The sequence below is a fragment of the Heterocephalus glaber genome, unplaced genomic scaffold, assembly GCF_053883595.1.
Source record: "Heterocephalus glaber isolate CG9 unplaced genomic scaffold, H.glaber_assembly_v1.0 deba00001760, whole genome shotgun sequence".
NCBI lineage: Eukaryota > Metazoa > Chordata > Mammalia > Rodentia > Bathyergidae > Heterocephalus > Heterocephalus glaber.
The window spans coordinates 1093501-1116898 of record NW_028258457.1 but is presented as its reverse complement, the minus strand read 5'-3'; the positions used below and the strand labels follow the sequence as shown (position 1 = coordinate 1116898).

Genomic DNA, 23398 nt, shown 5'->3' with positions numbered 1-23398 from the left:
CTCCTGAGGCTCTGATGGTCCGTGATTTGCTCCTGTCTCTGTCCTTACAGTTACAGCTTTTTATTCTTTCCGATGCTGGGGGTGGAACTCCGGGCCTCGTGCGGGCTGGACCAGCGCTCACCACCGAGTTACCTTGCCGGCTACACATGCAGCCTTTGCATTCTGGAGCAGGGGCTCCAGATCTCACCGGCTCCCAACCCCCGCTCTGAGGGTGGCGGGAAAAGCCAGACTTGTTTTCCTGTGGACCAAGGGGGGCCCTGAGCTTGGAGAGGTGACTTTGAGGGATGTCCTGGGGTGACACTATTGTGGGAGGAACAAAAATGAGGGTTACTATGAATGATGACTGAGCCAAGAGGGAGGGAAGGGAGCCTGATCTAGGGATGGTGGGGGTGGATTGGGCCTCAGGACAAACTGGACCGGGAGACCACTGGACGTGAGGGTCCTGAGCTAATGGCATTTGGGGACCACTGGGACTTAACCTGGGCTGTGGGGAGAGATCTAGGGTGCCTGCTGTCTTAAGAATGCTGAAATTTTTTTCGAGACGGTCTTGATTGTAGGCTGGCTCGGAGTCTCGGCAAGCCTCCTGCCTCAGCCTCCGGAGTCCCAGGATGACAGGCGTTGCCACCACGCCCAGCTAGAAGGTGTATGCGTAAGGCGGAGGAGATTCCTGGTCCAAGGGGGAGATATTCAGGTGGCAGGGGACTAAGTGGCCCCCAGTCGGTAGGGATACCCGTGGGTAACGGGAGCAGTGAGGGCGCCCGAGCCCCACGAGGGGCACCAAGGCGGACCAACGGCAGAGTGGGAAGCCCGGATCGTCGCCCCACCCCGGCCCAGTCTAAGGCAGCCTGCGGGCGGGTCCAAGCCTCCGCAGCACGTACCTGCAGGAATGAGCGGGGCTGGAGGTAGGGCCGTCGCCGATTGGCCCCCTAGATCCCAGGGCGTCACTCGGAACCAATCGGCGTACCCAGCGCAGCCGGAGTCCCGCCCCCGATTGCTCGCGCTGCCACGGCACCCTCTAGCGCCCGACTGGCCCCTCAGCGCTGCGGTCCTCGCCTGCCTTGGCCCTGACAGTGACCGAGACACTCAGTTCACTGTCCATCTCCTCTCAGCGTAGGAGCCCTGGGGAGCCCTCTTCAAAGGTCCAAGAAGATGATGAGGGGCTACCCATGACTCTTGGGGCCCTCGCGACATTTGCTGCATTAAGAACCCAGACATGCCTTGGCCCACGCCCCCTTGCTTGCGTTCCTGAGCCACGCCCACCGGCGAACAGGGCTCTGCCCAGCCTAGCACCTGCAGGCCGCCCCAGCCCAGCCATTCAGACAAGCGCCCATGACCCATGTCCGGGGCTCCCCCTAGTGGCCACTCCCAACGCGCATTCCCAAGCACCGTGCAATTGGGCGCTGAGAAGCGGTGGAACCGTCAGGTCCTACATCAAGAATCCGTTGCTTCCTAGCTGGATACCTTTGCCTTAAACGTTGGGGCCTCTCCTGTGTCCTTCGTGAAATGGGGTTGATAAGAGTCAGGGGTGGTGGTGTAGGCCTATCATCCCAGGACTCCAGAGCCTGAGGTAGGAGGATCCCCTGGAGTTCAAGACCAGCCTGGGGTACGTAGTGAGTTCAAGACCAGCTTGGGGTCCATGGTGAGTTCAAGGCCAGACTGTACTACATAGCCAGACCCTGCCTCAAACACACACACACACACACACACACACACACACACACACACACACACAGGGATAATCCATTGCAGGGTGGCTGTAATAAGCAGATGACAGCTGTAAAGTCCTCTATGCCGTAGCCGCTTCCCCTCCGGCCCTCAATTGAACCTTTGACCAGAAACAAGACTGCAGATCTTTCTTGTTTTTTTGCTGAGAGAACAGGGGGACGCTGACTCTGGGATGGGGGGACACACCTTAGTCTCAAAATAAAGTTAAAAAGAAGCTGTTTCATCTTTTTAAAAAGGCAGGGGGTGTGTGTGAAGGAAATACAATATACGGTTCAATAAATAGAAGAAAAAGTTACAAAATGATTCCATCTTCCTTATTATACAAGAGGGGAGAAAGGTGGGATGGGGTGGGGGTGGGGCACTCTTCCTCTTCCTCCTCCTCCTCCTCCTCCTCCTAGGCCATACCAGGGCAGGAGAAGGAGGCCAGAGAGCCACATCTGGGACCTAAATGAACATAGAAAGGGAGGCTGACTGGAGAGAAATATGAGACAGTAAGGTGAAGGGGTGGAGACAGCCAGAGGGAGGACCCAGAGCCCCTGTCTCACTTCCACATGGGGTCCCCTGGCTCTCGAGTGCCCAGATCCTGACACCGTGCTCAGTGGGGGGTATGAGCACTGCCTGGTTCCTGAGTTGTCTGTCCAGTGCCTAGTGGGGGGGGGCAGTGACAATCCCAGACCCAGCCTCCCCGAGGAGCCTCGTGGCCAAGGGATCCAGGCCGGACAAGGGGCTGAGAGTGAGGTATGTGGCTGAGGCCTGAGACCTTGTGAGACCCTTCAACTGGGGGTGGGGCAGCCTGGGAGGAGGTTCAGGGCAACAGAATGGGGCCCCTGAGCTGCCCTTGTAGAAAGTCCCCTGGCCGTGTGGGTGGGAGCCAGGACCCTGTGCTGCATCACCCAGGACCAGGTTCCAGACAGGTCCTCTTCCGGAGCCCAGCAAGGGGAGCAGTGCTTGCCTAATTGCTTCTGGGGTGCCCAAGGCCAAGGTGGGGGTTATACGAGCTGCCCAAGCACACACCCCCTTCCAGGCATCTGGGTGGTAGTATGGCTTCTGCTCCTGTGTCTTGCACACTCGCTTGCACACTCCCAGGCACACACCTCCCATCCCCTTCCCTGACTTAATACTGATGCTGCTCTGCCCAGCACTGCAGGCGATGAGGAGGCAGGGACTGGGGATCCCATCCTCTGTGTCCCTGGCCACTGCTGACATCTCAGCCAAAACGCTCCCGCACCAAGAGCATCAGCTTCTTCTTGCCCTTGTAGGTCTGTTTGATGTTTTCCAAGAACTGGGTGAACTGCAGGTGTCCGTCTGGTGCCAGCAGGAAGGTCTCACGGGCCTTGCCCAGGAACTCGATGAAGTCACCATAGTGTCGTGGGCTGATGTGCGTGAGGCGAGAGTGGCTGGTGGTGATGTAGGCGGTGACAGCGGCATCCAGGAGCTGACACAGTGGCGCCCGGTCAGTGCCCAGCGGCTTGGTGGCCCGGCGGGCCCCCAGAGGGCCAAGGCCTGGTGCTGAGAGTGTCCATCGGCGCAGGATGTCAGACAGCATTGGGGCACAGTGGATGCTGCGGATGATGAGGGGCACGATGGCCGAGAGCTCGTGGCGGCCCAGCGAGTGGCTGAGGGAGCAGGCCCACAGCACATCATTGAGGGCTGGGTGGCTGTCCTGGTTGAAGGCAATGCTGAGCTGTGCCAGGGCCAGCGTGGCCAGCTTGTAGGCTCTCAGCGGCAGCCCTCGGTGCTCCATGTAGCGGGCCACCGTGAAGAGTTGTGCGTGGCCCAGGCCGCCGGCCGCCGCGTCCAGCACAATCTGGTAGGCGGCCTCAAAGGCTGCATGGCTCTTCTCACACAGGGTCAGGGCGGGTAGGGTGCAGTTCTGAGGGTCTTTCATAGCGCACTGCAAGGCCAGGGTGCGAGCGCAGGTCCAGAGCTCCTCCTGCTGTGGCGTGTCCAGCTGCAGCCGCAGCAGCGTGGCATGTGCGGTCCCCGTCACTGCCACGATGGTGGCCGCCTCCACGGGCGTGAACAGCGAGTACCAGTTCTGCATGATGTTCATCAGCGCCTGGGGACCTGGAGGGGGTTGGGGGTGGGCTCAGGGGAGGAGGCGGGGTCTTCAGAGACACCACGGGTCTTCCACACCCCGCAACAGCCAGGCCTCCGGAAGTACTCCTGCCTCTAAACTTCTTTGGGAGGTACTAGGGATTGAACCCAGGGCCTTCAAAATGAGTATTTTGAGAGAGTGTCTTGCTAAGTTGCCCAGGGTGGGCTTGCACTTGGGATCCTCCTGCCTCTGCCTCCCAGATGCAACACCATACCTGGCTAAGAAACTTTTTTTTTTTGGTACCAGGGATCGAACTTGGGACCTTGTGCTTGTGAGGCAGGCGGCACCACTGAGCTAAATCCCTGGCCCAAGAAACTTTTTTTTTTACCTTTTCAAAGAAGCAGGGGGCAGCGGGACTGGGTGAGGAGCCCATATGTGGAGCCCCTTTCCTTTTTTCTTGGTACCAGGGATCAAACTCGGGTCCTTGCACTTGCGCAGCAGGCGGTGAAACCACTGAGCTAAATCCCCGGCCTGGAGCCCCTTTCTTTTTCCCGAGCTCCTATAGCCCAGCTGGCCTTTGTCTGCCTCCATCTCCCCTGCCTGACATCCCCTCCCTGCCTGGCCCTGAGTGCAGGCTTTAATCAAGGGCCTCTGCTTTTCCCCTGGGTGGCACCTCCCGAAGCAGAGCAGGGTGACTGGCTGGGTGTCCCCTTGGGTCTCTCACCGATCTCTGTGGCACAGCTGACCAGCCAGCGCACCATCTCCCTCCGGCGCCATGTCATGGTGTTCAGGGTCATCCGCATGACCTGCAGGGCCAGAAAGCGAGACAAGGGGTCTCAAGAGTGTGGGGTACAAGAAAGAACTGACCCAACAAACTGGGGCACGAGGCCTTACCCCTTTGGCCTCTGTCTCCTCCTTGGTATCCTAGATCTGGGCAGCCTAGTGCACAGCTGTGATCCCAGCTACTTGGGAGGCTGAGGCAGGAGGATCGCAAGTGTGCCTGGGTAACTTAGTGAGACTTTCTCTCAACATTTAAAAAAAATTTCAAAAAAGGGGCTGGGGTTCCCTCAGATCTATTCCCAGTCATACAAAAAGGAAAAGTATCTGTGTCGGGGGGGTGCTCAGTAGTAGAGTGCTTGTCTAGCGTACATGAGGCTTGGAGTTCCATGCCAGCCTCACAGAAAAAGAAAAGTATTTACCTTATAGGGGTGTTACAAGGGTTAAACAGCATGATATGGGTAAAGGATTACCTTTCTTTTGTGGTGCTGGAGATCAAACCCATTAGGTGCTTTGACAAGGAGATATCGCCCCAAGGCTCTGGCCCCTGAGGTGGCATTTTTCCCTTTTCCCTGGCTCCCTTCAGGCCATGCCCCCAGGTGAGTGCCTTATTGGTGGGCTCAGTCCCATCCTCATTTTAAATCCCACCCACTGACAGCCCTGAACCAATTAAACACAGCCCCTCCCCAGCCCTGAACCACCAAGGCACACAGTCCCAGCCCCAGGCTCTTCCCCACCCTAGTGCTAGGGATGAAACCCAGAGACCCAGGCACTCTAGGCCAGAGCAGTATCAATGAGCCACACCTCCAGCCCAGTTTACTTTTGAGACAGTGTCTTGCTAAGTTGCCTCAGCTGGCCTAGAGCTTGCAATCCTCTTGCCTCAGCCTCTTGAGTGGGTAGGATTACAAGGGTGCACTACCTGGCTTGTTCCAGTTTTTGCTTTTTTGCAAGCTAGGGATTTAACTCAGGGGCTTGCAGATGCTAGGTGAACTAGGACCTTTACTCACAGAGCCCAAGCTCCCACTCAAACCCAACCCAAGGCGGAACTCCCAAGGCCCCACCCAGAGGCGGGGCTCCAAGCAGCCCCACCCAGAGGCGGGCACATGAGCAGGCCCCATCCCCAGCTCACCTGCAGGCCCAGTTCCAGCGCGATGCCCAGCAGCGTGGTATCTGGGGGTGTGCTGGCTGGGGTGGCTGTCTTGCAGGCGTCCTGTGCCAGTTTGAAGAGCAGAGCTGGGGAGTGGATGTTCTGCTGGATGGAAACCAGGACCACGTGCAGCCACTTGGCATCTCCTGCGGTGGAGGGCACGGTTGGGTCCCCCGTTCCCCTGGCCAGGAGCATGGGGACCAGGCCATGCCTGCACCTTGGCAGGCCCAGCCCACCTGGCGTGTCTGATCTGTCCCTGCCTCTGTTCCAGCAGAAGGAACAGGGTCCTAGTTGTCAAGCCAACCGTTCTGGACCTGGAATGACAAGGTTCAAACCCTGTCCCACCCCTCACTATACCTCTCTGTGCCTTGGCTGCTATACCCATAAAGCGGGCAACACCAAGGGAGCTCACAAGGGGTGAGTCCAAACTTGGATGGGCTGCAGCACAGTAAAGTGCTAGGCAAACATTGGCTTCTTTTCTTTTTCTTTGTCTGGGGATCAAACTCTAGGCCTTTCACGTTACCCATGTGATCTATGCCAGGCATGGTGCAGACCTGTAATCCCAGCATACTGGGAAGCCGAGGCAGGAGAATCAAGTTCAAACCCAGTTTGGGCAACTCAGTGACTTAGTGAGACTCAGTCTCAAAATGAAAAATAAAAATTTCTGGGGATATAGCTCAGTGTGAAAGCCCTGGGTTCAGTCTCCAGTGCCAGAAGAAAACAAAAAACAAAACAAACCGAAACAACTCCCCAAAAGCTCAAAACCATGTGCTGTGCCCGTGAGCCACTCCTAGCCAAAATGTTGGCTTTCATTGCTATTATTAACAGTGGTCCAGATCCTATATTTTCCCTTCTCCCTTCTTTGGCCACACCAGCCACCTTTTGTTCCTCAAGCACATCAGATATGATTGGCCCCAGGGGCCTTGCACTGGTGGCTCCCTCTGCCTGGAAAGGTCTTCCAGAGGCTATGGACTAAGCTGTGTCCCCTTCCCCCAAATCCTGTGCTGAGAATCTCCAGTGCGAGGTGTCTGATGGGCCTGTGGAGGAAATTAGAGCTAGATGAGGTCCTGTGGGTAGGGCCCTTAGGAGAGGACCAGCACCCTATGAGAAAACACGAATTTCCTCTGACTCCCAGTCTCCCTGTCATGAGGATGTAATGAAAAGGTGGTGTCCTCACCAGGAGCCAACCCTGCTGGCAACCTGACCTTGGATTGGGCTCCTAGAACTATGGAAAAATAAATTTCTGGTCAGGCCTGGTGGCACATGCCTGTCATTCCAGCACTCAGGAGGCTGAGACAGGAGGATCATTGCCCGTTCAAAGCCAGCCTGGGAGACATAGTGAGTTTGAGACCCTGTCTCAAAAAACACAAATAGAAATAAATTTCTATTGTTGAAGTTGCATAGCCTACTATATTTTGGTACCAAGCTGACCAAAACCTTTGATATCTCTATAGCTCTGTCCTTATCTACAGGTCTTTTATTTTATTTTATTTTTGGTACTGGGGATTGAACTCGGGACCGTCTTTTTTTTTTTTTTTTTTGGTACCGGAGATCGAACTCGGGACCTTGCACTTGTGGGGCAGGTGGCAGAACCACTGAGCTAAATCCCTGGCCTACAGGTGTTTTTATTTATTTATTTATTTATTATTTATGTATTAATAATTAAATTTGTGGTACTGGGGATTGGACCCAGGGCCTTCACACTGAGCTACACAACCATTTTTTACTTTGAGACAGGGTCTTGCTAATTTGCTAAGTCACTTAGGCTGAGCTTGAACTTTCAGTCTTCCTGCCTCAACCTCCCCAAGTGCTAGGATCACAGGTGCTGGGATTGCTGCACTGTGGATGTGCCTTCCTCCCTGTTCATTCCCTATAAAACCATCAAAGCATGATGTTCTGCAGATCTTAGCTGCTCTCCTGGTTCTGGTTACAGACCAGCCCCTTCTCCTCCCCCTTGCACTTCCCTTATCTCTACCACTATAAATAAACGCCCTGCAGTTGCCTGGCAGGACTTTTCTCCCATCAGGAGTAAGGCTCCACCTGGCCCCAGCTTTTGTATCTCTTTGTTCTGTCCTTTTTCTTCATCCCCCACAGCTCCCTCTGTGGACCCTTCAGCTGTGCAGGCTGCAGCACGCAGGTGTCCACTGCCATGGGCAGCTTCACCTTCAGGTCCTTGCTTGTATGTCCACCTGCTTGCCTAGCATATGGGGGGCCCTGGGTTCCACCCCCAGTACCACCAGAAAGATAAACGGTCTCTGTCTCTAGACTGTTTCTGTCTTCCCACAGGAAAGGAGATCAGGGACAGTCTTGCTGCTGGCCACAACCCCAGCCCCTGGGACAGCACTGGGAGGGGGAGCAGGAGCAGAAGGCAGAGCAAGAGAAGGCGGAAGAGAGGACAGAGACAGGGCGGGGGAGTGCTGTCCTCACCCTTGGCAGCCGTCAGCATGGTGGACGCCAGCTCGCACTGACGTGTCTCCAGATGGCCCAGGATGAACCAGCGGGGGAAGCGGCTGCTCACGATGGAGTCCAGTGGGTTGGGGCGAGGGTCTCCAGCCGGAAATGCTGTCTCCAGGACGGGCAGCCTGGTGAGGGCAGAAGCCAGCCACAGTGAGAGAGACCCCACCCAGCCTCTCCACTAGGGCCAGCAGAGCACCAGCGCTGGGTGTGCACAGACTTCCCCGTGCTGGTGTCTAAGACACAGTGGGGTTAGGGTGGCTGTCATCACATGGGGCCTGGTGGCGCAAGGCTGTCATCCTAGCTGCTCCAGAGGGTGCTGCAGGAGGATCGCCAGGTGTGAGGCCAGCCTGGACAACACAGCAAGACCTTGCCTCAACATTAGGTAAGAAGCACCAGGGGTGCACTCAGTGGTAGCACTTGCCTAATACGTGTGAGGCCCTGGGTTCTATCTCCAGTGTGGCAGGAACAAAAAGCGAGACTGGGAATGTTGGAGGCGATGTGGAGGAAAGGGGACCTTACTCACTGTTAGTGTGAAGGCAAATTAGTACAGCCACTGTGGAAAGTAGCACAGAGGTGACGTAAAAAACTAAAAATAGCTAGGTATGGTGGTACACATCTGTAATCTCAGCACTATGGGAGGCTGAGGCAGGAGGGTCACAAGCTCCAGCCCAGCCTGGGCAATTTATTGAGACCCTGCCTCAAAATAAAAACAACAACAAAAGGCTGGAGATGTAGCTCAGTCCTGGGTTCAATTCCCAGTACATAAGAAAAAAAAAAAAGCCCTGAAAATAGAACTGTCATATGATTTAGCAATGCCACTGCTGGAAAGGAAATCAGTACGTAAAAAAGACACCCATACTCTGGTGTTTATTATAGAACCACTCATGACAGCTATGACATGGAATCCACTGGTGTATTCATGGATGGATGAAGAAACTAGGGTAGAATGGAGTACTACTCAACCCCGAACACAAGCAATCCAGCTGCTTGTAGTTATGTGGATGGACTGAGAGGACATCGTGTTAAATAAAATAAGCCAGGCACAAAATACAGATATCCCATGTTCTCATTCATATAGAAGCCAAAAAATTTGATCTCAGCTGGGTGTGGTAGCAAATGCCTGTAATCCCAGCACTGGGGGAGGCTGAGGCGGGAGGACTGCAAGTTCCAGCCCAGCCTGGGCAACTCAATGAGATCCTGTCTCAAAAAGAAAAAAGTGGATCTTGCAAAAGAGGGAAGAGCAGTTACCAGAGACTTGGCAGGGCAGGGGAAGAGGGGCAGAAGTCGTGATTGGTGGCTGGTGAAGAGCGGAGGGCTAGCTTGTGTCCTGACACAGCCCCCATTAGGCCCGACACACCCTTCCCCTCCCAGTTCCACCCGACCCTGTTCTCTTCAGTGTGCCACAAACATACCAGGCATCACCCTGCTGCAGGTCCCCCGCACTGCCACTACCACAGCCTGGATACTCTTCCCCAGGTCTTTCTCAAATATTTTCAGTGGACTGCCCTGAAGTCCCTACCACATGGCAAACTACCACTTCCTGCTTCAGATGCCTCTCCCCTTGCAGCCCTCCTTTCCCAGCCATTAAGTGTCCTCTCACCGGACACAGTTTACCTGTTCATTTATTCACTGTCAAGCTCCCTAGAATGTCAGCTCCATCGGGGCATTAACAACAGCCAGAACAATGTCTGGTGCATCATGGGTGAACAAATGTTTGTTGAATGACTCAAAAACTCCTGTATACTATTAACCAGCTCACTGTGTAGTCAGTCACTTCTTAGATTCTGTAGGAGAGTGGTTCCAGGGCACCCCCAGATTCCAAAATCTGTCAATGCTTAAGTACCTTATATAAATGGTATGGTGCCAGGTGCATGCTTGTCATCCCAGCACGTGAGAGGCTGAGTCAGGAGGGTTGCCACAAGTTCAAGGCCAGACTGGGCCACATAGTGGGTTCAAGGCCAGTCTGAACTACATAGTGAGACCCTTTCTCAAGAAAACAAACAAACAAGGGCCGGGAATTTAGCTTAGTGGTGCCACCACCTGCCTCGAAAGTGCAAGGTCCCACGTTCAATCCCCGGTAACAAAAAAACCCCAAACAAACAAAAACCCCCAAATGGCTTGGAACTTGCATAAAAGCTATACAATTCTACCACAGGCTTGTGATCATCCCTCGATGACTCAGACCACCTGACTGAATGCACATGTGATCCAAATGGTTCTTAAACCATTAAGGAATTTGACAAGGAAAAATTTCTGTAATCATCAATACATACGCGGTTGTATTTTTTCTGGAATTAGGGATGGAAGGTAGGGTGTTTCTATCACTAAGCTATACCCTGAATCCTTGGTTTCAGTTATTCCCTACATTTCCTTGTTGCATGACCATGGAAGACACCTTGAGCTTGTTATGTGTAAGCTGAGGGTAAATACACTTATTTACCTGGTTGCTTAGACAATTCTACAGACTTAACACGGATCAGGTCTTTTTCCTGCAAAAGGCTGGACAACCACCCGTTCTGGCCTTGCAGGCTATTTGGTCTCTGTCACAATGATGCAATTATGTGTTGTTGTACAAAACCCAGATGAATACATGTGGCTGGGTGCCAATAACACTTCATTTCTGGGCACTGAAATTTGAATTTCATATATTTTTCACATGTTAAAAAGCATTCTTTTGATTTTGATTCTTTCAATCATTCAAAAATATAAAAACTGGGAGCAGAGTTGTGCAGAGGGAGTGTGCTGGGTCCATAAAAATGTAAAAAGCATTTTCTTTTTTGGTGCTGGGGCTGGAACCCAGGCTCTCGAGCATGCTAGGCAAGTGCTCACCACTGAGCCACACCCCAGCCCTGAGACCCAGCTGCCAACATGCAGAAAGGTTTACAGCAATCTCCACTCTTGCAGAAAAAGGTAAATCTTGCTCGTCTCCAGAGAGACTTGGGTGGGGTGAGCTAAACCTGCCTTGAAGGACTAGGCTTTGTGTCCTTTTTTAATTCTGTGCCAAGGGATGTTCCCCAAGTTCAAAATCACATTACACACTTCTGTTGGTAAGGAGGAGCCAAAGACCCAGATGCCAGGATGAGGCAGCTGCAGTAGGTAGTGAGGCCGTGAGTTTCCCAGAGGGTAGGCTCACATGCCCTGCTGTCACCCTGACCCAGGCTGTGTCCCCAGCCCCATATCCCCGTCCTCACCTCATGGCACGGAGTGCGAGGCGGTAGGCCAGGTCGGGGTCGTGGGGCAGTAGCGCACTGAACAGGTAGCGGGCACAGGTGTGCATGGGCACGCTCTCCCGGAAGAGCACCTCCCCGAAGCCGCTGAAGGGACCCCCTGCAGGCACAGTCACAGGACCTAGGCACAGCTCAGCACCTAGGAAGTGGCCACCTCCCCCATCAAATTTCCCCAGACCTCAGGACCTACTGGACGGGACAGATCCTAGGGACAGGGGCCTAGGGCTGAGACGGAGACAAGTGCTGGACAATCCAAGGAGAAATCTGACACTCTGAGGTGGAGGCAGCCCCTGGCCTCTAGGGCCCAAGACCAGCAAGGTTCCACCAGGAGGAAGACCAGAGGGGGAAGCGCCAAATAACTCCTGCAGCAGTGGGGGTGGAAATTCACAGTAAACAAGCCAATTGGCTCAGACCATGGGCGGAGCCAGTGAGGCACAGAGGCGGTGCTCATGTTGTTACCTCCCCTTTCAGAAACGGTTAGCCCACTGGCTCCAAACTGGGCAAAGGGCGGGGCCTCACCATTGAGAGCAGTTATTGGCTGGCAGCATGTCCTGGGGGCGGGACTAAAAACTGGCTCTCTCTGAGTTGACAGTAAAGCCCAGGAGGCAGAGCTGGGGGGTGGTGTTCGAGGGGGCTCACCATCCACAGCAGTTAATGGCTGCTAGTACATACTAGGAGGCGGGACTAGGAGCCGGCACTCTCTGCGTGAACAATAAAGCGCGGGGGGCGGGGCCTCACCTTCCAGCTGCAGCCCCGCCTGCTTGCGGAGCACCTGTACCAGCCTGTCATCCAAATCCACGTCCTCCAGCAGGGCTAACAGCTGCTCCTCGTTGCGCACCACCTTGTCTTGGGCGTACAGGCCTTCGGGCAAGGGCCGCTGCTGCCCCAGCCCCAGAAGTGCCACCTCCAGCGCCAGCGCCAGATAAGACTCCCCGGGGCTCCCGGGCACCGGTACGTGCTGGTAGAGTGCCTTCCGCTTCTCGGTGCCTGAGTCTGAGGGAGACAGGACCAGGGCTGCTGAAGGCTGACACCTCCTTCTCTGGGAACCTGTGGCTCTTGGGCCCAAGCATGGCAACAGGAGTGGAATAAGAGCTGGGGGCGCCCCCGATCTGAGGGTAGGGCTGCTCCTAGCAGCAGCTCCTCTAGAGTGGCCTCATTTTCAGAAGAGGCTTAGTGTATTGGCTCCTGGCCAAGGGGCGTGGCCAAGAGAGTGATGTCACTCAGGAGTCCAGGAGTCTGTGGTAGGGCAGGGCCAGGATGTGTGACACCACCTAGGAGTACTAGGTCAGGGTTGTGGCCAGGGTGTAATGTCACCTTCATGGATCACTGGGTGAGGGGCGGGGCCAACACAGTGGGGATGGTCCTTCTCCAGGTCCTCCAACGTGGGTACCTGGGTAAAGTGAGAGGGTCTCCTCCTCCAGGCGACAGGCCTCCAGGAGTGCCCTGCAGAGGCAGCCAATGGGGTCCAGGGGGTGGCCCATCCAGCCTTCCGTGTTGGTGATGCAGGTGATGCCTTTCTGCAGCAGCTCTGCAGGTTAACAAAGGGGCATTCACAACTTTGGTAGTGCTGCAGCCCACAAGCTGTCCATTGCTTTTTTTTTCCCGGTACTGGGAATCGAACTCAGGACCTTGTGCTTGCCAGGCAGGTGCTGCACCACGGAGTGAAATCCCCGGCCCTTGTTCTGCAGGTTAAAAAGGGGCACAAGTCCTGCCCACGTGCACAAGAGGGGCACATTCCTCTTCCTGACCCCTGGTGCTACCAGCAGCCCACTCAGAGGCCATGCTCTTTGACCTAGGACTCTGTGGTGGCACTGCTGGACCAGGCAGGACACAGGGAGGACACGAGGGGCTTTCCACAACACACAATCCCAGTGCCGTCTCCTCCTCTATCCCTCAGGACTGCTTCACCTGGCTGAAGTCCAGCTCAGACAGTTTTCGGAGTCTCCATGGACCAATGTGAGGTTGCTTAGCAGGGTGGTCACCTGCTGTCTGGAACCCACCCCCAGCCTCCTCCTCCAGGCCAAGCAAGCACCCTCTCTCTCCCTCGGGATCCTGCTTGTGCCATTCCCTGCACTTGGAGTGCCCTTCTTCTCGCCCCTTCTCCAGGGCACTCTCAGTGTGCCTGGTTAACTACAAATTCCCAAGTTTCACATCAACAGGCTTTTGATTGCTCTTGAAAAAATCTGCAAAGCTAGTCACCCCTGGGTCAAGGCTCTGGAGGGACCTGTGGCTGGCATTCCCTCTACTGCAGGAGCTGGTGGCTCAGAATCTACATTTCCTAGACTCCGGAGGATGCAGGGTCCAGACATGAGGTTTGGGCAGCAAATTCTGGTGTCCTCTTGTGAGCTAGAGATCCCCTCAGGACTGCAGTCTGCTGCTGTTACCAATGTGCTACAGTCCCTGTGCTTTAGAGTGGTTTTTGTATATTTTCAGTACTGGGATTGAACCCAGAGCCTTGGCACTGAGTTACATCCTTATACATCCATAGCCCTTTTTCATTTTTATTTTGAGACAGGGTCTCACTAAGTCATTGAGTTGCCCAGGATGGGCATGAACTTGTGATCCTCCTGCCTCAGCCTCCCAGAGTGCTGGAATGACAGGTGTGCACCACCACACCCAGAAGTCCCCTTTTAAAGTCAGGGTCTCACTCTACTGCCCAGGCTGGCCTTGCACTTGGAATCAGATTACAGGGATTTGTCACTGTGCTCGGCTCAGTCCCTTGCTGCTTCCGATGGGTCTGGGAATCCTCAATCCCTGTATTAAATTCCTTTCTGTGCCAGACACCTTCGTGGCTCTTTTCCTGGTGGAAGTCTGGATTTGTCCCTGTTCCTACACCCCGGGGATGTTCAGAGGACTGGTGCCCACCTTTTTTCTGCTGCTTGTAGATCTCAAGCTGGTGCCGCTGCTGTAGCCGGAGGGTGTTGACGATGGCGCCAGCCAGCCGCAGCGCCTTGTGTGGGTACCCATGGGCACGCAGGGTGTCCACCCGGGCGCAGGCAGTGGGAAAGGGTTCGCCTAGCCAGAGCGGGCGGCCCTGCGGGTCAAAGTCCGGCTTGTCACCCCCAGTGCTGCCTGTGAGGCTGGGACTGGGGGAGTCGCTGGCCAGGATCCTCTGGAGGTGGGCGTCCTTCCAGTGCAGTGCCCCGGCCTGCAGGGCACGCCCAAACACCGTGTGACGGGAACGGGTGGCTGTCACCTCCGCCTCTCCTTGCCGGGGGCCTGTGGGAGAGGCGCCCAAGGTGGTCTAGTGTGGGCGCCCAGCTCCAGCCAGTGCTCCCCACCTGGCTCCAACTTGGGTTAGACCCTGGGCAGAGCCATGGGCACCATTCACCTCCCGGTCCTCAAAGCAGCACTTGGAGATGGGGGTGGGTGCTGGCGGCGCTCCGGCCCACACACAGGAGAAAACTGAGGTGAGTAGGTGTGTGTCTGTGTCCTTCTCCCTCTGCTTTCTTGTCAGTCTCTTGGTCTTCTCTTCTCTGCTCTTCTGTCTGCCTTTCTCTCGCACCATCCCTACACCTGTTTCTCTTCATTATTTCACATACCCACTCTGTTTGACTACCTGTTCTTTACTCTCTCCGTCCTCTTTCCACCTTCACAGCCAAGAGGAAGCTGAGCCAGGGTTGCAAGTGCCCTAAGAATTGCACCTCACTGTCCTTCAGGCTGCATCACTCCTGCCCTCAGCACTTACTTCCTCTTATTTGGGAAGACTGCCAATGGCTGGGCCCCCTTTTTTTTGTCCCCCACTCCTCTCTCCTGAAACAGACTGCCATGACGGCAAGTTGGGGCAGTCAGTGGGGATGGTTTTGTTGGACAGAAGTGGCAGGAACCATCCTACCTGGGCTGGGGGCTGCTGAGGGCTGCAGGCTGGGGCCATCGAAGGAGTAGTTGCCCTCTTCCAGTGGGCACACGTCCAGCTTGTCCCATGTGGCCAGCAGCTGGAGCCAGCCTGCTCGCTCCTCTGGTTTACAGTGTGGGCTCAGAATGATGCAGACCCACAAGGCCCCTGGAGGCACAAGGGAGGTCAGGATGAGGACCTATGTTGGCAGCACACACTGCATAACGCCTCCTGCAGGCTGCCACTGCATTGCCTAATCCTAATCTGGACCCGTTGAGGTTGCAACTAATACACTCTTCACTGGGTAAGGAAACCGAGGGGCAAAGAGAAAACAATACTGTCCAAGGTCATTCTATTTTTATGTTAGAAGTCAGGATTCAGCTTCGCATGCATGGTGGTGGACACCTGTTATCCCAGCACTCAGGCAGGAGGATTGCAAGTTTGAGTCTAGCAGGGACAACTTAGCAATTTAGGGAGACGCTGTCTCAAAATAAAATAAATAATTAAATGAAAAGCTGAGTGTAAAGGTCCTGTGTTCCTTCTCCACCACCACAAAAATAATGTATATGAAAACCACGCACAAATAATAAAGGGCCGGGGATTTAGCTCAGTGGTTCTGCCACCTGCCTCGCAAGTGCAAGGTCCCGAGTTCGATCCCTGGTACCAAAAAAAAAAGGGCCAGGAATTTAGCTCAGGGGTTCCACTCTCTGCTTCGAAAGCACAAAGTCCTCAGTTCGATCCCCAGTACCAAAAAAAAAAAAAGGGCCAAAAAGGAAACCAGGCAGGGTGGCACTCACCTGTAATCCCAGTGATTGGAGAGTGTGAGGCAGGAGGATTAGAAATTGGAACCCAGCCTGGGCAATTTAGGGAGACTTTGTCTCCAAATGAAGAATTAGAATAGCTGAAGAGGGACGTAGCTCAGTGACAAAGCACTCTTGGGGTCCATTTCCAGGACTAGGAAAAGAATGTGTGCGGGTTCTATGCAAATACCATGCCATTTATATAAGGGACTTGAGCATTGGAAGCTTCCTGGTTCCTGAGTGGGTGGGGGTCCTGGATCCAATTTGTCATGGAAACCAAGAAAGGAGTGGATAGATAGTATTGTTTTGTTTTGAGATAGGGTCTTGCTATGCATTCCAGGCTGGCCTTGAACTCACTATATGGCCTAGGCTGGAACTCGTGATCTTCCTGCCTCAGCCTCTCGAGTGTTGGGATGACAGGCATGCGCCACCATGCTCCTGGCCCCGTGGATAGTATTTCACCAGGTACCTTCTCTACCCTCTATGGCATCATGGGGCAGGGCCTCGTTGCCCATGTGGCAGGAGCTATGTAAGTGTCCCCAAGTGATGGAGAGCAGATTCAGGGCCCCAACCCTCACACCCAGGCCTTACCCAGCTCGTCCCATAGCTGCCGGCACTTGTCAGTCATTCCTGCGCCCTGCTGCCGCCACAGCGCCAGGCGCGGGTCCTGCAGGAACTGCTGGGTCATGAGGATGAGCATGCGCGCTCCATTGGAGTCCCGCATGCGCAGCATCTCCCGCACCTGTGCAGGGGGTGGAGTAGGGGAGGGGTGTGAAAAGGGGGCGGGGCCTTCCCCGGGAGCGTCCCCCCTGCCCCTGCCGCACCTTGCTGAACATGGAGTGCAGCTGCTGGCTGGCCCCGTAGTAGCCGCCGTTGGACAGCAGCTGCTTCACCTGCTCCTGGATCTGCTCCTCATCCAGGTGCCAGCAGTTGGCGTCCTCGATGCTTGCGCCCGCTGTGGGGTCCGGGGCGCCTGGGAAATGGAAAGGGAAAAGCTCAGGCCAGGAAGGGGTCAGGTAGAGTGGGCAGGCGCCTGCCCCGCCTGTCATTCCTGCACATCACCCAACATCACCTCAGCTCCATTCATCCTGGCAAACAACAGCCACTCGTCCGGTTATCCACCTTACCTTCAGCCGTCCAGCCAGCCACCTATCCGCCTACCCCTGTCTGTCCTCCCAGCCATCATCACCTTTTTATTATCTCTTCACTGGCCACCATTCCTCTTCAGGTTCTTCTATCCATCCACTCAGGCATTCATCTACCCACACACCCACTCTCCCATCCGTCCATTAGTCCCTTCCATCCCTTCTATCCATCCATTCATCCAGCCATCCATACAAACTATTCATTTACGCACCCACCCACCAATGCATGCCTCATGCCCCAAATACCACCAGCTCCTTTTTCCATTCCCCACTCCTATCTATTCACCTAGGGAAACTCTACACATTCTGCTGACATACCTGCTCACATATGTACACATACCTACTGACCCATCCCACTCCGAACACCCCCCTCTCCATTTACTCACCTGTCCATCTCACCCAGAACAGCCCATCCACCCTTATGGTGCTCTCTGTCCATCTGGTCCTTCCCCATCAGCTCCTCCACGCCCTCGCCTCTCAGCCTCCTGAGTAGATGGGACTGTAGGTATGCACCACGGTGCCCAGCCCTGTTTGTTGCTTGATTTCTTTTGTTTTTGTTTTTGTTTTGGTACTGGGGATGGAACTAGGGACCTTGCACTTATGAGGCAGGTGGTGGAACCACTGAGCTAAATCCCCAGCCCAGTTGCCTGATTTCTGACCACTCATTTGCCCTGGGGTCAGAGCACATCCAGGATGCGCCACCCACAAGGTCTGCATATCCAGGGCACTGAGGATTCCACGATAAGTGCCTGGCACACAGGATGTGAGGTGGCCGCGACACCGGGCCCCCTTACCATGCATCAGGTTGATCTCGGAGCCCAGCAGCAAGACCTCATCGGCCAGGCGCTGGGCAGTGGGCAACACCTCGGTGTGGTGGGCGCTGATGAGGTACTGCACGAACTTCTGCAGCTGGTCTCGGTTCATTTGGGACAGAGTCTCGGAGATGGGCAGCCTCAGCTCCACCTGGTATGCATGGCGGATGCGGTACAGTGACAGGGCCACCACGTGTGCACAGTAGAAGAGGTCTCGGTTGTCACAGCTGCAGCTCACAGATGTGATCTTGCAGCGGTCAAAGCTGATGGACACATGGTAGAAGTGCTCGGGCTCCCTGGGGCTGCCTGGCTCCCGCACATTCCCGCTCAGGTGGAACCCTAAAACCAGAAACAGGTAGCATTTACTCACCATGCCCAGCAAGACCCAGATGTAGAGCACAGCCAAATAACCTAGCACAGGTCACTAAACCTGTCAGTGCCTCAGTTTCCCCATCTGTCCAACAAATCATGACAACATCCTTCTCATGTAGTTGTAATAAAAATTAAATGATCAACAAGGCATGGTGATGCATGCCTGTCTTCCCGGCATTGTGGGAAGTTGAGGAAGGAGGGTCATAAGTTTGGGCAATTTAGCAAGACCCTGTTTCAAAATAAAGTTAAAAAAAGGGCTGATGATGTGGCTAAGGGCGAAGGACTTAGGTTCAATCCCACACTACCAGAAAAAAGAATGAGTTAATGTATGACAAATGCTTAGAACTCTGGTATAAGCTCAGGTCCTGAACAAACCCTTGTTTTTTCTCTGATGATCAAAGTATCATTGCTCTGTGATGTTGGAGACAGGTTCTCTCAGCTCTTGGGTTACCATGGATACAGCTAGGGTGACAGGAGCCCTGCACTTCCTGGGAAATGTGACATTTCACCTTGTGGGCTGACAGGCAGACCTGAGGCAGATCACCCTGCACCCTGTCCCTCCCTGGCCCCTGGGCAGGCAGGTGTCTGCCGGGCTCATCTGACTGGTTGGGCAGCTCGGGCCAAACCTGCATCATGTGGAGAGATGGCTTCCTCATACCAGGTTGGCCATGGGCCTGCAGCTGGCTGGGTTATGGCCAGGCACGGGGTGAGTTCACCAGGGTCCATAGAGGTAACCCTGGTTGGGCCCTGGCCCAGAGCCATGGTTTTGCTAAGTTACTAAATTGCCCAGGCTGGGCTCGAACCTGTGATCCTCCTGTCTCAGCCTCCCAGAATGCTGGGAAAATATGCACGTGCCAACTCATCTGGCTCTCCTAGTACTTTATAAAACTTGTAACAAATCTTTGTGAACTGAAGTCACCACTCTCGCTGCGTGTCATACTAAAATTCGGATCCCAACCTCTCCTTGTCTCCGCCTGGTGTCTGAGACTCGCTGTCACCTATGCCTCTATACTATGTGTCCAGCTCCCACCCACACCCTACTGCCTGGGTGTAGAGTCACCCCGCCCCTGGTCCCTGCCTCCCTGCTTCTTCCCTTACTCCTAGTTCAGTGTTGGTGTCTACTGTTCGCCTCAGCTCTTATCCTGCACCCAAGCCCAGCAGGACTCGGGAGTCTGAGGTCTGGGATCCTCAGTGCCATGTCTCAAGCTCCATCTCCAAGACCCTCCATGGCCTCTGCCTGGAATCCAGGATCAGTCTCACTGAACCTGATCAGTCCCTTGCCTGAACCCTCCCATCTCAGTGGGGGGCCTTCCCTTCCCCTCCATATCCCCATCTAAGCCTGCTGCCTGAGGCCAAGGACAAGACCTGAATTTCGGTACAGCAATATCTGCTTCAAGCTGGGCATGGTGGCACACACCTGTCATCCCAGCTGGAAGGCTGCAGCAGAAGGATCACCAAGAGTTCGAGGCCAGCCTATGCTACATTGTGAGTTCTAGGCCAGCCTGGAGTTCATAGTGAGACCCTGACAAAAAACAAAACAAAATAAGAAAGTTGGAACCCAGTCTGGGGAAGCTTAGGGACTTAGGGAGACCCTGTTTCAAAATTTAAAAAATCAAAAGGGCTGGGGATGTAGCTCAGTGCAAGAGAACCACACCAGTATCTTGTACACACTTTCCAGGGCCTCTGAGCCTGAGGTCTGGAAGCTCCTGCCCAATTCAGTCTCCCTGCATCAGAGACACCCACTCACCCACTTGGAGGACGCGGTCCACGGAGCCACTCTGCAGCAGGTGCAGCCCACGGGTGAAGGGCACCCGGGCATCCTGCTCACCCTCTGAGGACTGGTACCCTAGTGACGAGTACATGCATATCTCCCTCTCACTTCGTGGAAATGACCAGAACACGATCCGCTTCTGCACAGGCTCCGGCACCCGGGAGAACCGCTCCTCGACCTGCAGAGGGTCAGTGGGTCACACCCAGGCTAGGGTTCTGGTTGTGCTGTTTATAAACAGTGTGACCCTGGGCAAGTCACTCGGCCTTTCTGAACCTCAGTTTGCCCTAGTGTAAGGTGGGGATGTGAACATCAACCGTCTCCCAGGGATTCAATATGCATCAATGAGCCTAGCACTGTGTTGTGAGGCTGTAATCCCAGCTACTTGGGAGGCTGAAGCAGGAGGATCAGAAGTTCAGGGTCAGCCTGGGGCAACTTATTGAGACCCTAGCTCAAACAAAAAATAAAAAGCATTAATGTGTGTACAGCACTTACAGTAATGCATGGCCAACAGTTAGCACCCTAGATCTTACTACTGATTTCTTTCTGGATGCCAGGGGATTTAGCAGACTTCTGGTGGGATGTGCCCACTTCTCAGGTCTTGAGGGGATGGGAAGAAGTTAGACAAAAGTGACAAGATTCAGAGGCCCTGGGTTTAATCCCCAGCATCAGAAAAAAGAAAGAAGGAAAGCTGGTGTGGTGGTGCACACCTGTAATCCCAGCCCTAAGGAGGCTGAGGCAAGAGGATTGCTGTGAGTTCAAAGCCAGCTTGAACTACATAGTAAGACCCTGTCTCAAAAGAACAACAAAAAAGTGATTTCCCGTATTTCTCACACCAACCTAACAATTTGATACTCTGATTTACAGCTTAGGAGGAAAGGCTCAGAGCTGTGATAAATTTGTCTGTTCAGAACCCTGGGGCTGGAGAACTCTCATTCCCAGGACAAGATCTCTCCTCAGCATATTCCCTGAGCCCCTCCCTGGGCTCCGGGCACTGAAACAACCCCATTTAACTTTTGTTCCAATCTGAGTTTGCTGTTCACTGGCTGGTGACTTTGGGCGAATTTCTCAACCTCTCTGTGTCCCAGTTTCCTCAAAACCAGGAGGACAACAACTCCCAAAGGGTTACAGAAGAGCCCAGGAGCTTTCAGCACCGCCAGGCCAGGTCCTGTGGGTCACACACACAAGGAAGGGCGGAGGCCTTCCTGAGCCCCCTCCTGCCTAGGTTTCTGGGGGAAGTGGAGCAGCCAATGACTGGCCCAGTGACAGTTGGCAAATGACTAAGAAGGGATTTTCCAGTCCATGAATCAGAGATGGTTCCATCCACCATGGCACAAACCCATCAGTCCTAACTCGGGAGCCCCCTAAGACCTCCTGAAGTCAGGCATCCCGCAAGCTGTGCTGGCCCGGGCAGTCTGGCAGTTCTGAGACTGGTGCCAAGGGGGCTTGAAGGACCCCAGCTCCGGGGCACCAAGGCAGAGTCCCCGGAATCGGCCTGAGAGGCTGGTTAGGTTTCCACCTGTCAGATACCACCCGAATGCCCAGCTCCCTCTAGGAAGGACTAGGACAAGGAGAGAGGTTGTCGGGGGACAGGAATGGTCCTTAAGGGACAGGTGGATGCTGGGGCTGGAGGGTAGGACAGGAGGGTAGAGGCCCAGAGGGATTGTCCCGAGCGGAGACATGTGGAGAGATGGGGAGTTCTTTGCCTGGAGAGTAGGACAGGGGTCTGGGGGGAGGGGGACGGAAACAGGGCACTGTGGGTATCTCGGGGCTCAGACACGGGGAGATGGGTATTCCGGGCAAGGAGTTGGGGTGTCGATGAGGATAGAACGGGTGCCCTTGTGGGGATGAGGCTGAGTGGCGAGAGCCCTGGGGCTGGGGCGCCAGGGCCGGCTTGGGGTCGCAGACTGAGGGGGACACGAGGGCAATGGCATCTCTGGAGCCCAGGGGGCGGGTCTGAGCCCAGATCGCACCGGGGCCGGCAGGGGGGTCCCCGCCCGGCCCGTCCGTCACCTGCTCGAAGGCCCAGCTCTCAGCCACCCGCTTAGCGCTGAGGTCCAGCAACGTCTCGGGGCGGCCCCGCTCGGCCCGGGGATCGCGCGGCTCGGGTCCCCCTGGGTCGCCCCGGCTCCGCTTGGCTGTGAGGGGCTCCATGGCCGGGCCGGGGCGGTGGGGGCGGGGAGCTGCGGGGTCGGCCGATACCCGCCGCGCTCCTAGGGCTCCGCACCGCCTTGCCGTCTTCTTTAGCGCTCGGCCGTCTGGGACCTCCACCCTAGCCACCCCCGCCCCACACCAGGCCGGCCCGGGGAGCGGCCCCTTTAAGAGTTTTCACAACAATAAAGGTGCCTCTGCAGCCGCTTTATCCTCCGCCGTCGTTCCGCCCCCGGCGCCCGTTCCTATTGGACCCTCCCTTGGCCTCCGCGATCCTCTCCTTCCATTGGCTGCGGCTTCAGACCCGTCTCCCAGATGCCAGTGTTCATTAGAGAACTACGATGCCAGTCTTTTGGGTCTGTGCAATCACGGAGCGTAGCGGGCGGCACTGTCAATCACGGAGCGCCGGAGGCCAATGGGAGCGGGAGGACCCCTACGGCTCAGGCCTTATGCGGAGTTTCGGGGCGGGTCCTGAGTTCATTCACAACATTCCTCCCCCGCCTCCCCGGGGCTGGACAGCACACCCTGGGCCGCTGGGGCTGCGCCCACACACGGCTTTGTTTACCGAGGGTCGCTTCCGGCACCAGGCGGGCAATTGGCTGCGCCACCAGGAGCGGGGCAGCACTTCAGCCTTCACCTGCGGCGGTGCCATCCGAGAAGCGCGCTTAGCGTCTTTGGGCATGGGGTTGAGTTTGAGGGTGGGGACGGGGACCGGCGGTGCAGACTTCTGGTGGGGCGCAGAGGGCTGCAGACGTCGCCCCAGACACAGAAATCAGCACTGGGTCTGACTAGGACCCCATCCTTTCTATGCCCTAAGTCGGTTGGATCATGACATTTTTTTTGGTACCGGGCATTGAACACATGACCTTGTGCTTGTGAGGCAGGCACGCTGCCACTGAGCTAGATCCCCGGCCCTGGATCATGACATTTTAAATATTTATTTATTTAGGCAGGGTCTCGCTAAGTAGTTCAGGCTGGCCTGGAACTCAGGTGATCCTCCTGCCTCAGCTTCCCGGATGACAGGTGTGTGCTCCCACGCTTGACGAAATTTCTAGTTTTCGACTCTCAATCTAATAAAGTCAATAGTTTCAAATTCCACCATCTCTGATCATTTTTCTTACTTGGCTTGTCCTGGCCACCATCT

At 55.2% G+C, this 23398-nt stretch overlaps 1 protein-coding gene and 1 long non-coding RNA gene across 4 annotated transcripts; one reads left to right on the top strand and one right to left on the bottom strand.

Moving 5' to 3' along the window:
• Positions 1 to 2017: 2017 nt before the first annotated feature.
• Zswim4 (zinc finger SWIM-type containing 4) lies at positions 2018 to 22504 on the bottom strand. Of its 3 annotated transcripts, XM_087201393.1 has the most exons (15): positions 22117 to 22504; positions 20083 to 20284; positions 19753 to 19857; positions 17946 to 18302; positions 16831 to 16979; positions 16598 to 16748; positions 15207 to 15374; positions 14237 to 14590; positions 12762 to 12899; positions 12110 to 12364; positions 11336 to 11471; positions 8115 to 8269; positions 5670 to 5833; positions 4488 to 4569; positions 2018 to 3792 (listed from the first exon to the last, which is right to left on the bottom strand). In XM_087201393.1, exons 3-15 carry the CDS (start codon positions 19757 to 19759, stop codon positions 2933 to 2935), a joined length of 2976 nt encoding a protein of 991 aa, XP_087057519.1. In that variant the 5' UTR covers positions 19760 to 19857; positions 20083 to 20284; positions 22117 to 22504; the 3' UTR covers positions 2018 to 2932. The 3 variants fall into 3 exon arrangements, with proteins under 3 accessions (XP_087057519.1, XP_012923871.1, XP_021106027.1); XM_013068417.3 differs by lacking the exon at positions 19753 to 19857; XM_021250368.2 differs by lacking the exons at positions 19753 to 19857; positions 20083 to 20284 and having other exon boundaries at positions 22117 to 22250.
• LOC147821158 (uncharacterized) lies at positions 8265 to 14243 on the top strand. The gene is made up of 3 exons (XR_015447464.1): positions 8265 to 8526; positions 9021 to 12322; positions 13269 to 14243. It is a non-coding gene; the product is annotated as an uncharacterized LOC147821158 (long non-coding RNA).
• Positions 22505 to 23398: the final 894 nt, after the last annotated feature.